The sequence below is a fragment of the Bombina bombina genome, chromosome 1, assembly GCF_027579735.1.
Source record: "Bombina bombina isolate aBomBom1 chromosome 1, aBomBom1.pri, whole genome shotgun sequence".
NCBI lineage: Eukaryota > Metazoa > Chordata > Amphibia > Anura > Bombinatoridae > Bombina > Bombina bombina.
The window spans coordinates 1,572,812,139-1,572,825,423 of record NC_069499.1 but is presented as its reverse complement, the minus strand read 5'-3'; the positions used below and the strand labels follow the sequence as shown (position 1 = coordinate 1,572,825,423).

General features: G+C 39.9%; 1 protein-coding gene across 1 annotated transcript in view; it reads left to right on the top strand.

The window, feature by feature from the left end:
* STX8 (syntaxin 8) overlaps positions 1-13,285 on the top strand; it is an 848,919-nt gene that overhangs the window by 333,277 nt on the left and 502,357 nt on the right. Inside the window, exons 5-6 of the mRNA XM_053710039.1 lie at positions 1,831-1,958; positions 5,854-5,946. Of these exons, the coding sequence (XP_053566014.1) occupies positions 1,831-1,958; positions 5,854-5,946 (221 nt within the window). The remainder of the gene's footprint in view (positions 1-1,830; positions 1,959-5,853; positions 5,947-13,285) is intronic.

Here is a 13,285-nt window from a genome sequence, read left to right as displayed (position 1 = left end):
TTAATGCCTGGGATAAGCATAAGCCTATCCTTCATACTAATTAATGCCTGGGATAAGCATAAGGCTATCATACATACTAATTAATGCCTGGGATAAGCATAAGGCTATCATACATACTAATTAATGCCTGGGATAAGCATAAGGCTATCATACATACTAATTAATGCCTGGGATAAGCATAAGGCTATCCTACATACTAATTAATGCCTGGGATAAGCATAAGGCTATCATACATACTAATTAATGCCTGGGATAAGCATAAGGCTATCCTACATACTAATTAATACCTGGGATAAGCATGAGGCTATCCTACATACTAATTAATGCCTGGGATAAGCATAAGGCTATCATACATACTAATTAATGCCTGGGATCAGCATAAGGCTATCATACATACTAATTAATGCCTGGGATAAGCATAAGGCTATCATACATACTAATTAATGCCTGGGATCAGCATAAGACTATCCTACATACTAATTAATGCCTGGGATAAGCATAAGGCTATCATACATACTAATTAATGCCTGGGATCAGCATAAGGCTATCATACATACTAACTAATGCCTGGGATAAGCATAAGGCTATCCTACATACTAATTATTGCCTGGAATAAGTATAAGACTATACTACATACTAATTATTGCCTGGAATAAATGGAATAAGTATAAGACTATACTACATACTAATTGTGGCTAGCAGGGCATTAGCGCACAATAATGTAGTAGTAACATTGGAGGCTGGCGGGGCATTAGAGTAACATACAACTTGTTATCATTTTGTTATTAAAACAGTGTAGCCATTAATTCTGTGTTCGACTTTTATTTTCTCCTGTACTGTGTGTGTTTGGTTTTTTTTTTAAATTTACTATGGATGAAAAAGGGGACATAATTATTTATCTGTTGTAGCTGCAGATTCCCTATTAAACAGTTACTTAGCTATTGCTAAAGTGGCCAGTAGATGTCGCTGTTCCCCTAGTAATAAGTTCTGTTTCCTGCGCAGCCAAACCATATATCAGACATTCAAGTTGAAATTGGAGTGCATATTAGTTTGTTTCCATTTCAATTTGAAGCGTTTGTGCCGTTTACTTTAATAAATAAGTGACCAAGTGCCCTAGAGGCATGAAATGCATATGATGTACTCCCTGGGCCCGGGGTGTTTTTACCTTTGGTTAATAAAGTTTGGATTTGTTGATTTTAACACGCTGGCTTTTGCGTCATTAGAACGCTGAGTACTTTGTAATAAACAAGTTTAAAGAATCACTGTGCATGCAACTTGTGCTGCATATACTGTATGCGTCCGCTCTGTGCACCGTACATATTGCACAATGCTGCTCACTTAAGACAAATAATGCATGTTTGCTGGCACACTGATCAGACACAGTCCCTTTAAGTTTCAACTAGAATGTCCCTTTATGAAATATCTTGCAACACATTTAAATATAAAATATATGTGTGTGTGTGTCCATGGCAATATCTTTCTTTTTCTGGGACTAGTGGAAATTTCAAGATAATAAATATATATATATATACCACAGAAAGTTAATTATGACCGTGTGTCCGTGCTAAGAGGAATTTTGAAATAGGCCCTATTTATAATTGTTTTGTATTAGGATTTCAGATGACATAATTGTTTGACAGAAAGTAAAGTTTAGAGGCCGCTATCTGTACTAATGACATTATAGTAATGATACTTTCTGCACTGAGCTGGTCTTGATTGGCTTTGGTGTCGTTGTAAACAGTCTGTACTTATGAATGTGCTTCTGGACAGAGCATTATTTACCATTATGCCTTCTCGCTCACTGATAATATTTCTTTTGAATATTTATAGGTCGAGTTTATTGGCCGGCAGTGCTGGAAATGGTTCTCGCCGTAACCCATGGGTCATGGAAGAGCCAGAGGAGACCAGGGGTCTGGCGATTGGAGAACTCCAGCAGCATCAGCATAGGATAATAGCAGGTATTGACAGAACCGTGAGATAGCGCCTTAATATTCTCATCATTTATTTGTAAAGCGCCGTCAAATTCCGTAGCGCTGGGTACAATGATCGGGGTATACAATGACAAGGACTTGTGATAAAATACAAATCTAGTACTGGAGGAAGAGGGCCCTGCTCTTATAGAGCGCTGTTAGGATCTCGCTATAGCTGGTACATCCGACGCATCTAGGTTCTAACCCTTTGCTACTGAGAGAGCTGCAGCGCTCTACTCTGCAATGTATTGTAATTCTTTTTGGCAACAACAGAGTTAAAGGACCGGACTTCACATTTAGGGCTTAAACATTATGTCTCAACACCAACAAAAAAAAGAAGAAATGTATTTCTTGTTAAGATGTAATGTATGAGAGGTTTTTTTTATTGCACTATTACTTGATGTGACTGTTTAACAGCTGCAAAAGTATTAAACACATAGTTAAAGTCCATTAGAGAGCAACAATGCACTACTGATCTAGAACTAACCATGGCTGCTGTTTGATGTCTGCGCACATTTGCTTTCCTAGATTGGCTCAGTGTCCAGCTCTAGACCATTAGAGCATTGCTCTTCGGGACCTAACTTTAACTATTTTGTTAACCCTTTGCCTAGTTATATGAAGCAACAGCGCAATAATTACCGGCTCGTACACAGTAGTTTCTTGTTGAAGCTATTTGTCTTTTTAAACATCTCCCCTTCTAAGTGCTTGTCTTTGCACCTTTATATAGCTTCTTGTGGGCCGGACCATCACAGGTGCAGAACTTCATGTTGTATCATATTCTGGTTTTGTAAGAACTTACTCTACATGAGGTTTTTGTAAGGTTTGGACATCACCAAATCCAGCAGACTTGAGTATTGCCTATGTTGTGTATGTTGTGTGAATGCTGTAAATAATGCAGGTTTCATTAACTGACCACTGTTGCTGCTGCAATACAATCAAATGACCCCCAGGAGCAGGACAACTGATCATCTCTCATATACGCTTGGTGGTGAGATGGTTGGTTACAAGACAGTAAGGACATTATGACCCAGAGTGAGTTAAAGGGTCATGGACGTCAGTTGTGTTCTGGGTCTCTACAGAGCCTTTAATAGAAAGAATATAATTTAATTAGGGTACATGCAAACCGCCACAGATAGACACAATGTTGCCTTTCTTGAGACGTCTGGAAGCCAAGGCCCAGATATGGGAAATCCTCAAGTAAGTGTCGTCTGAACCAGTAACCCAACCCCAACTTCCCAGTAGCTCCTCTCCCTGCTGTTAACCCCTTCTGGGCAAAGCGCTTAGTGGAATTTTACCCTTTAATGACCAATGATGGAATTATTCCATCATGGAACAATTAAGGAAAATTGAAGCGATGTCCTTAAGTTTAAAGCTGTTTTGTAGATCACCTTCATGAGTGCTGATTTACAAGAGTGCAACTCTCGGCAGGGCCCCATTTGTCCCCTATTAATGCTACTTTGCATATCATTCCTATGTCTATAGCACTGTGAAATCCCTACAAATACTACAGATGAACTCTAAGCTCCACTAAGTGGAAGATGTGCTGATGTTATGTATTAGATGGACCCTCTAGTGTAAAAAATAAAATTCTCTGTGTATGTATTAAATGGACAACAGCACTTGGTTTTGTTTAACAATTGCACTTTGTCGAATGTTCCCTAGATAGGCCAAAAAGCAACCTCTGTAACCTTGGTTACAAATTGCTGCAAACTGTCTAAACCAGATATTTGTAGCTTTTAATGTTACAGAATTAATTTTTACAGCAGAGCACTGCCCGCTTTCTGCTACAGATGAGGTTACGACCAGTAATTGGAGCATACTCATGTATGCCTGATTCTCATTCTCTCACTCGGTGTATATTGTTTGGAGTAGCTCCGGGCTTCCTTCAGACCTTTGGATGTATTTTGATGCAATATTGAGAGCCTGAGTCAGATCCCAGGAAAGAATGTGAGGCTAAATATTTACTTGTAATGAGGATATGGCCCACCCCAGTAGCACAGAACAAAGTTTACTTGTTTTTCGGATCTATTTCAATGAGTAAAACATCTCAAGTTAAAGGTACAGTAAATACTTTGTAATTAAAGACAGTTCTGTATCTTACTATAGAATAACAAATCAGTCATTTTTATGCTAAAATTGTTTGCTTTGCCTTGAGAAATCAGCAGCAGGGTGTTTCTTGTTCTGAGAATAGAAAATCCAGATATGATATGAAAAGGCGGATAATTTAAATAATGAACGTATATTGTGGTTATTTTACTACGTGCAACTAAAGATTTTTTTTTTAATCAAATTCTCAAGGTATCTACTGTCCCTTTAAGCTGTAATAGAAACTAGACTTGAGCAGCCAAGAAAATGTCATTTTAGACTAAATTTTTGTTCCGAATATTCGGGGACATTCGTTTCCCTGAACATGTGTGGGCTGCACTATTTTGTATTTGTTTAAGCTAATAGGAAACAAATACTGAATTTTAGTTAAAGGGACATGAGACCCCAAATTTTATTTCATAAAACGTACAATTTTAAACAATTTTCCAATTTACGTCTATTATCTAATTTTCTTCATTCTCGTAGTATCCTTTGTTAAAGAAGCAGCAATGCACTACTGGGAGCTAATTAATGCACAGGGTGAGCGTAATAACATGATGTATATATGTGCAGCAACAAATCATTCAGTAGCTCCTGAGCCTACCTACTGTAGGTACGCTTTTAAACAAAGGATACCAAAAGAACAAAACAAATTAGATAATAGAAGTAAATTGGAAACTTGTTTAAAATCACATGATCTATCTCAATCGTGAAAGGAAAAATTAGGGTTTCATGTCCCTTTAAACATTTAAATTTGTTTTCATTAAAATGAATGTCATTACAATACTTACCCTAACGCTAACTAAACTTAGTGCAGGTCCGGGGTGCCGAGCCCGCTCAGCGTCCTGTTAGTGCGGCCGGGGATCAGGTTACCACGTTAGGGTCAGTATTGTACCCCTAAAAAGAAAGCAAATAAAAACGGATGAATTTGTCTTTACATTGTTCTGGTGCATTCATTTGGATGTTTTTTATTTGAAAGTGTAATTGTAACTAAACAAATGCACATCCCTGGTAGAAACAAAATATGTGACCAAAGCAAAAGTAAACCACTGACTGATTCCGTATTGAAGATAATACCGAACATATCTAGAAATCCATGGCGTTTGTAACGGCTTCATACAATCAGGTGTAATATATGCTGCATCTCTAGGTCTTTAAGAACTGCAAAGGGTTAACAGCTGGTGAGCCAATCAGCTGCGGAAGTCATAAAACTTCATTAGCTGCGTCACTTGCGTCTCTGAGCTGGACATTCACTTTGTGTCTAACCCATTGGTAGAATGGAAAACAAATCGCTTCCTGCTGCTTCCATTGTGCACTTATCGTGTACTTTAACAAATTAGAACATGTAGAATATCCCTTTAACATTTTTTAATATTCAAACATTACATTGCAATCACAAATGAGCCTGTTGATACCTTTATTTAATATAATGACACCTTGTATCATTTTGTATGTAGGATTTGGATTTTCTGAAACCAAATAAAATGTGTTTATTAACATATGAACATTGAAGTAATATTTGCAGCACTCAAAACAGCTAAAAAGTTTGTTATATATAAAGGCTGTTGAATTTGGAATGTCCAAAAAATCTTCTTTCCAATACATTGTGATTGGAGGGTTATGACTGGGTTTTCTAATGCATTGGAATGGATTTAAATGTCAAAATCCTATTAAAAAAGACTCTGCAAAGAAATTCTGCTGTGAAATAGGGGCTTTTGCAAAAGCATTAAATGTGTTCTAGAAAACCATTGTCACCTGTAGGCTTTGGTCTTCTGACAATTTCCATCTAATATTGCAGAGCAAGATGCCGGCCTGGATGCGCTGTCGTCCATCATAGCACGACAGAAACAGATGGGTCACGACATTGGAAATGAACTTGAGGGACAAAATGGTAAGTCTTTGCTGTAGGTCAGTGGGTAACAAATATCTATAGTTAGCGTGCAATAAGATGATGTTTGGGTAAGTGTGAGGTTTATCTCGTCAGAAGAGGAGGAGTATTTTGGCTATAGAGAGACTAAAGCATAAGTGACTCAGTAATCCGCACTAAAGTAACACAAATTGTGACATTTGCAGAGCGCTTCATGTGTGGCTTGCTGGCAGTGCTACAGTCAGCCCCAGTTATCGGGTGCAAGTCAGCATACGTTTACAAAGTAGTCCTTGCTCTGCGCTCTCTTCCAGACAAGGAGAGAGATAAATAGACAAAAAGGGGATTTGAAGGGACCGTAAAGGCACAATTAAGCTTAAATGGATAGAGCATGAACACCTTTCCAGTTTACTTCTGTTATAAATGTTGCTTATTTCTCTTGGTATCCTTTATTAAAGAGTAATCCTAGGTGAGCTCAGGAGGGTGCACGTGTCTCTACCCATCTGGCAATATTGTTTATAGCAAGGTTATACATAGACAGCTAAAGACACGTGCATGCTCCTGAGATCCTATCAGGCCACCTAGCTTTACTCTTAACAAAGTCTATTAAGAGAACAACAAATTTGATAATAGAAGTAAATTGTAAAGTTGTTTAAACCCGTGTTTCTCAACCGCGGTCCTCAAGTACCCCCAACAGCCCAGGTTTTCATTATAGCTAAACTAGAGCACAGGTGATGTAATCAGCTGATGGGTGAGAGCAGGTTAGTAACCATGGTTACTGATCAGCTGATTATTACACCTGTGCTCTAGGTCAGCTATAATAAACACCTGGCCTGTTGGGGTTACAAACACTGTTGTAAATCACATGCTCTATCTGAATCTTGCAAGTTTCATTTTGACATTACTTTCTCTTTAAATGAGAACAGCAGGAAAAAGTATTTTCTTCCCACTGAATATGTAGCTTTTTTCTAGTAAAGCTTCTGTGTGCCCGAAAACTCAGTTAAATATATATATAAAAAAAACATCTTTTGTGCTAGCGTTAACCCGAATAGCGTGAAATCCTAACTTAAGTTTTCCTGTGTGCTTGCATGTACCCCCTCATAGAAATTAATGGAGAAAAAAGAATAACACCCGAGATCGCGCAAACAACATCGCATTTTCACATTCCCCATAGAAGTGTACATATATTTGCCTGCCTTTTTCTTTCCTAAGATATGGTGAGTCCACGGAATCATCAATTACTAGTGGGAATACCACTCCTTGCCAGCAAGAGGAGGCAAAGAGCACTACAGCAAAGCTGCTATATATGTCAGTTCTCTTACCAATAATCCCCAGTCATTCTCTTTGCCCGCGGTGCAAGGAGGAGGTGAAGTTTTGGTGTCTGATCTACAATCAAGATTTTTTTTATTTTAAAAGCAGAGTAGGTTTGCTCTGATCTTTCTAAAGGGTCTACCCATAGCCCATGTCAGTCTCTTCAGGAGGGCAGTGGTGGCTTTTAAGCAATTGGGAACTTGTGGGGTACAATCCTCACTGCATTTTCCCAAAACAATTTGCTGCTCTATTTAGATAGCCTGAGTAAGTTTACTCAGTCTTTCTGTATTTCCACAGGTCCATGTGAGGTATGGCAGCCTCTCAAACCAGGGGAGCTGTCCTACTGCCGGACAGATAAATATTAAGGTAAGTGCCAGTTTTATTTTTCTATGTTAGCAGGGCACTTTTTTAGCACTTATTTAGCTGAAACGCTGCAGGGGGGGCGTTTTTTATTATTCCTGTCAGGTTGCAGGTTTTTATGGCAGTTTTTGCAGGCACTGTTAGTGTGAGGAGTTATTTATTTTATTGATGGCTCAGTGAGGATCCGTTTTTAGTAACGGATTATGTACTTTTATTGGGGGTTTTATTGTTTGTTTCTCTTGTTAAGTGTATCCAGTCCACGGATCATCCATTACTTATGGGATATTAACTCCTCCCCAACAGGAAGTGCAAGAGGATTCACCCAGCAGAGCTGCTATATAGCTCCTCCCCTAACTGCCATTACCAGTCATTCTCTTGCACCCAACAAATAGATAGGATGTGTGAGAGGACTGTGGTGATTATACTTAGTTTCATACCTTCAATCAAAAGTTTGTTATTTTATAATAGCACCAGAGTGTGTTATTCCTTCTCTGGTAGAATTTGAAGAAGAATCTACCTGAGTTTTTCTATGATTTTAGCCGGAGTAGTTAAGATCATATTGTTGTTTCTCGGCCATCTGAGGAGAGGTAAACTTCAGATCAGGGGACAGCGGGCAGATTAATCTGCAAAGAGGTATGTAGCAGCTTATTATTTTCTGACAATGGAATTGATGAGAAAATTCTGCCATACCGATATAATGTAAACTCAGCCTTAAATGCAGTAGCAGCAACTGGTATCAGGCTGTCATGTATGTATATTTTACACTTCAGTATTCTGGGGAATGGCACTTCACTGGAATTATACTGTATGCATAAAACTTTAGCCTAATTTGCAGGGACTAGCAACAGGCTTTTTAATAACACTCAATTTATTAATGTTAAACGTTTTTTGCTGGCATGTAAAATCGTTTAATTTTCTGAGGTACTGGGTGAAAAAATGTTTTGGGCACTATTTTTTTCCACTTGGCAGTCGTTTTATTTAATTTATGACAGTTTACTGATCTCTCTCACTGTTATGTGTGAGGGGGAGGGGCCTTTTTTGGTGCTTTTGCTACGCATCAAAAAATTCAGTCAGAAGTTTATTGTCTTCCCTGCATGATCCGGTTCATCTCTACAGAACTCAGGGGTCTTCAAAACTTGTTTTGAGGGAGGTAATCACTCACAGCAGAGCTGTGAGATTGTAGTTGACTGTGATAAAAAAAACGTTTATTTCTGTTTTTTTTTTTTCTGCTATCAGGGTTAGTTATCCTTTGCTAATGGGAGCAATCCTTTGCTAAAATTGTGTTTTTTACAAAGATTTGATGCTATAACTTTTCAGTTTATTAATTTTCAACTGTCATAACTTTTTCTGTGCTTCTTATAGGCACAGTACGTTTTCATATTATAGTAAATTACTTGAAAAGTATTTCCAAGTTGCTAGTTTATTTGCTAGTGTGTTAAACATGTCTGATTCAGAGGAAGATATCTGTGCTATATGTGCTAAAGCCAAAGTGGAGCCCAATAGAAATTTATGTACTAACTGTATTGATGCTACTTTAAATAAAAGTCAATCTGTACAAATTGAACATATTTCACCAAACAACGAGGGGAGAGTTATGCCGACTAACTCGCCTCACGTGTCAGTACCTGCATCTCCCGCTCGGGAGGTGCGTGATATTGTAGCGCCGAGTACATCTGGGCGGCCATTACAAATCACATTACAGGATATGGCTACTGTTATGACTGAAGTTTTGGCTAAATTACCAGAACTAAGAGGTAAGCGTGATCACTCTGGGGTGAGAACAGAGTGCGCTGATAATATTAGGGCCATGTCAGACACTGCGTCACAATTTGCAGAACATGAGGACGGAGAGCTTCATTCTGCGGGTGACGGTTCTGATCCAAACAAACTGGATTCAGATATTTCAAATTTTAAATTTAAGCTGGAAAACCTCCGTGTATTACTAGGGGAGGTGTTAGCGGCTCTGAATGATTGTAACACAGTTGCAATACCAGAGAAAATGTGTAGGTTGGATAAATATTTTGCGGTACCGGCGAGTACTGACGTTTTTCCTATACCTAAGAGACTTACTGAAATTGTTACTAAGGAGTGGGATAGACCCGGTGTTCCGTTCTCACCCCCTCCGATATTTAGAAAGATGTTTCCAATAGACGCCACCACACGGGACTTATGGCAAACGGTCCCTAAGGTGGAGGGAGCAGTTTCTACTTTAGCTAAGCGTACCACTATCCCGGTGGAGGATAGCTATGCCTTTTCAGATCCAATGGATAAAAAGTTAGAGGGTTACCTTAAGAAAATGTTTGTTCAACAAGGTTTTATATTGCAACCTCTTGCATGCATTGCGCCTGTCACGGCTGCAGCAGCATTTTGGTTTGAGTCTCTGGAAGAGACACTTGAATCAGCTCCATTAGATGAGATTACACACAAGCTTAAAGCCCTTAAGTTAGCTAACTCATTTATTTCAGATGCCGTAGTACATTTAACTAAACTTACGGCTAAGAATTCCGGATTCGCCATTCAGGCACGCAGAGCACTGTGGCTAAAATCCTGGTCAGCTGACGTTACTTCTAAATCTAAATTGCTTAATATACCTTTCAAAGGGCAGACCTTATTCGGGCCCAGGTTGAAAGAAATTATCGCTGACATTACAGGAGGTAAAGGCCATGCCCTGCCTCAAGACAGAGCCAAACCTAAGGCTAGACAGTCTAATTTTCGTTCCTTTCATAATTTCAAAGCAGGAGCAGCATCAACTTCCTCTGCACCAAAACAGGAAGGAGCTGTTGCTCGCTACAGACAAGGCTGGAGACCTAACCAGTCCTGGAACAAGGGCAAGCAGGCCAGGAAACCTGCTGCTGCCCCTAAGACAGCATGAATCGAGGGCCCCCGATCCGGGAACGGATCTAGTGGGGGGCAGACTTTCTCTCTTCGCCCAGGCTTGGGCAAGAGATGTCCAGGATCCCTGGGCGTTAGAGATCATATCTCAGGGATACCTTCTAGACTTCAAATTCTCTCCCCCAAGAGGGAGATTTCATCTGTCAAGGTTGTCAACAAACCAAATAGTGTAGTGTTAGGTTTAATTGTAACTTAGGTTAGGATTTATTTTACAGGTAATTTTGTAATTATTTTAACTATTTTAGCTATTAAATAGTTATTAACTATTTAATAGCTATTGTACCTGTTTAAAATAATTACAAAGTTGCCTGTAAAATAAATATTAATCCTAAAATAGCTACAATATAATTATAATTTATATTGTAGCTATATTAGGGTTTATTTTACAGGTAAGTATTTGGCTTTAATAGGAATAATTTATATAATAAGAGTTAATTTATTTTGTTAGATTTAAATTATATTTAACTTAGGGGGGTGTTAGTGTTAGGGTTAGACTTAGCTTTAGGGGTTAATCCATTTATTAGACTAGCGGCGAGATCCGATCGGCAGATTAGGGGTTAATTATTGTAGGTAGCTGGCGGCGACGTTGTGGGGGGGCAGATTAGGGGTTAATAAATATAATATAGGGGTCGGCGGTGTTAGGGGCAGCAGATTAGGGGTACATAGGTATAATGTAGGTTTGCGGCGGTATACGGAGCGGCAGATTAGGGGTTAAAAAAAATATGCAGGTGTCAGCGATAGCGGGGGCGGCAGATTAGGGGTTAATAAGTGTAAGGTTAGGGGTGTTTAGACTTGGGGTACATGTTAGGGTGTTAGGTGCAGACATAGGAAGTGTTTCCCCATAGTAAACAATGGGGCTGCGTTAGGAGCTGAACGCTGCTTTTTTGCAGGTGTTAGTTTTTTTTTTTCAGCTCTAACTGCCCCATTGTTTTCTATGGGGGAATCCTGCACGAGCACGTTTTTGAAGCTGGCCGCGTCCGTAAGCAACGCTGGTATTTAAAGTTGCAGTGGCGGTAAATATGCTCTACGCTCCCTTTTTTGGAGCCTAACGCAGCCATTCTGTGAACTCTAAATACCAGCGGTATTTAAAAGGTGCGGGGGGAAAAAAGCACGCGTAGCTAACGCACCCCTTTGGCCGCAGAACTCTAAATCTAGCCAAGAGCTTTTTTTGGATCCAATGGATAAGAAATTGGAGGTATTATTAAAGAAAATGGTATGTTCACCAAGGTCTTCAATGGCAGCCTGCGGTGTGTATTGCTACTAATACCAGTGCTTCAGCTTACTGGTTTGATGCCTTGTCTGATTCTATTCAGACAGATACTCCTCTTGAGGAGATCCAGGACAGGATTAAGCCTCTTAAGTTAGCCAATTCCTTTATTACGGATGCTTCCTTACAGGTCATTAAACTAGGAGCAAAAATGTCTGTTCTTGCGGTTCTAGCTCGCAGAGCCCTTTGGTTAAAATCCTGGTCTGCGGATGTTTCTTCTAAGTCTAAATTATTAGCTATTCCCTACAAGGGTAAGACATTGTTTGGGCCTGGTTTGGCTGAAATTATTTCAGATATCACAGGAGGAAAGGGATCTTTTCTTCCTCAGGATAAGAAGAATAAGCAGAAAGGGCGTCAGAGTAATTTTCGGTTCCTTTCGTAACTTTAGAAGTAAACCCTTCACTTCCTCTTCCAAGCAGGAACTATCCAAGTCTTCCTGGAAGTCTGGTCGGTCTTGGAACAAGGGTAAACAGTCTAAAAAACCTGCGGCTGACTCCAGGTCAGCATGAAGGGTCGGCCCTTGATCCAGAAACAGATCTAGTAGGAGGCAGGCTTTCTCAATTTGCTCAGGCTTGGATACGAGATGTCCCAGGCCTGTGGGCCATGGAAATTGTATCTCAGGGGTACAAGATAGAATTCAAGACTTTTCCTCCCAGAGGCAGGTTTTTTTCTCTCAAGATTATCTGTAGGCCAGATAAAGAGAGAGGCGTTCTTAAATTGTATCAAGGATCTTTTTGCCCTGTGAGTTATAGTTCCAGTTCCTCCGCAGGAACAGGGTCTGGGATTTTATTCAAGTCTGTTTGTGGTTCCCAAGAAAGAGGGGACTTTCAGACCTATTTTAGACCTAACGTGTTTAAACAAGTTCCTCAGAGTACCGTCCTTCAAGATGGAGACTATACGTTCCATTCTTCTTTTGGTTCAAGAGGGTCAGTTTATGACAACCATAGACTTAAAGGATGAGACCTCTGCAGTTATGCATGTTAAGGCAATGGAACGGGGACTATATGGATCTGTCTCCGCAAATAGTTCTGGATTAGGCGACAAGGGACTCTCTTCTGTGGTGGTTGTCTCAGGAACACCTCTCCCAGGGAACTTGCTTTGGCAGACCTTTCTGGGTGATCGTGACCACTGATGCCAGCCTTCTAGGTTGGGGAACAATTTGGGGGTCATTAAAGACTCAGGGTCTTTGGACTCGGGAGGAGTCAGTTCTCCCTTTAAACATTTTAGAACTGAGAGTGATTTTAAATGCTCCACTGGCCTGGCCTCAGTTAGTCTTAGCTCAGTTTATAAGGTTCCAGTCGGACAACATAACATCGGTGGCGTACATCAACCACCAGGGGGGGTTCCTTGGCCATGACAGAGGTGGCCCAGATAATCCAGTGGGCGGAGTCTCACAACTGTTGTCTTTCTGCGATCCACATCCCAGGAGTGGACAATTGGAAGGCAGATTTTCTAACCGACAGACCTTTCATTCGGGGGAGTGGGAACTCCATCTGGAAGTATTTTCCAGTTTAATTCTCAATTGGGGGCAGACAG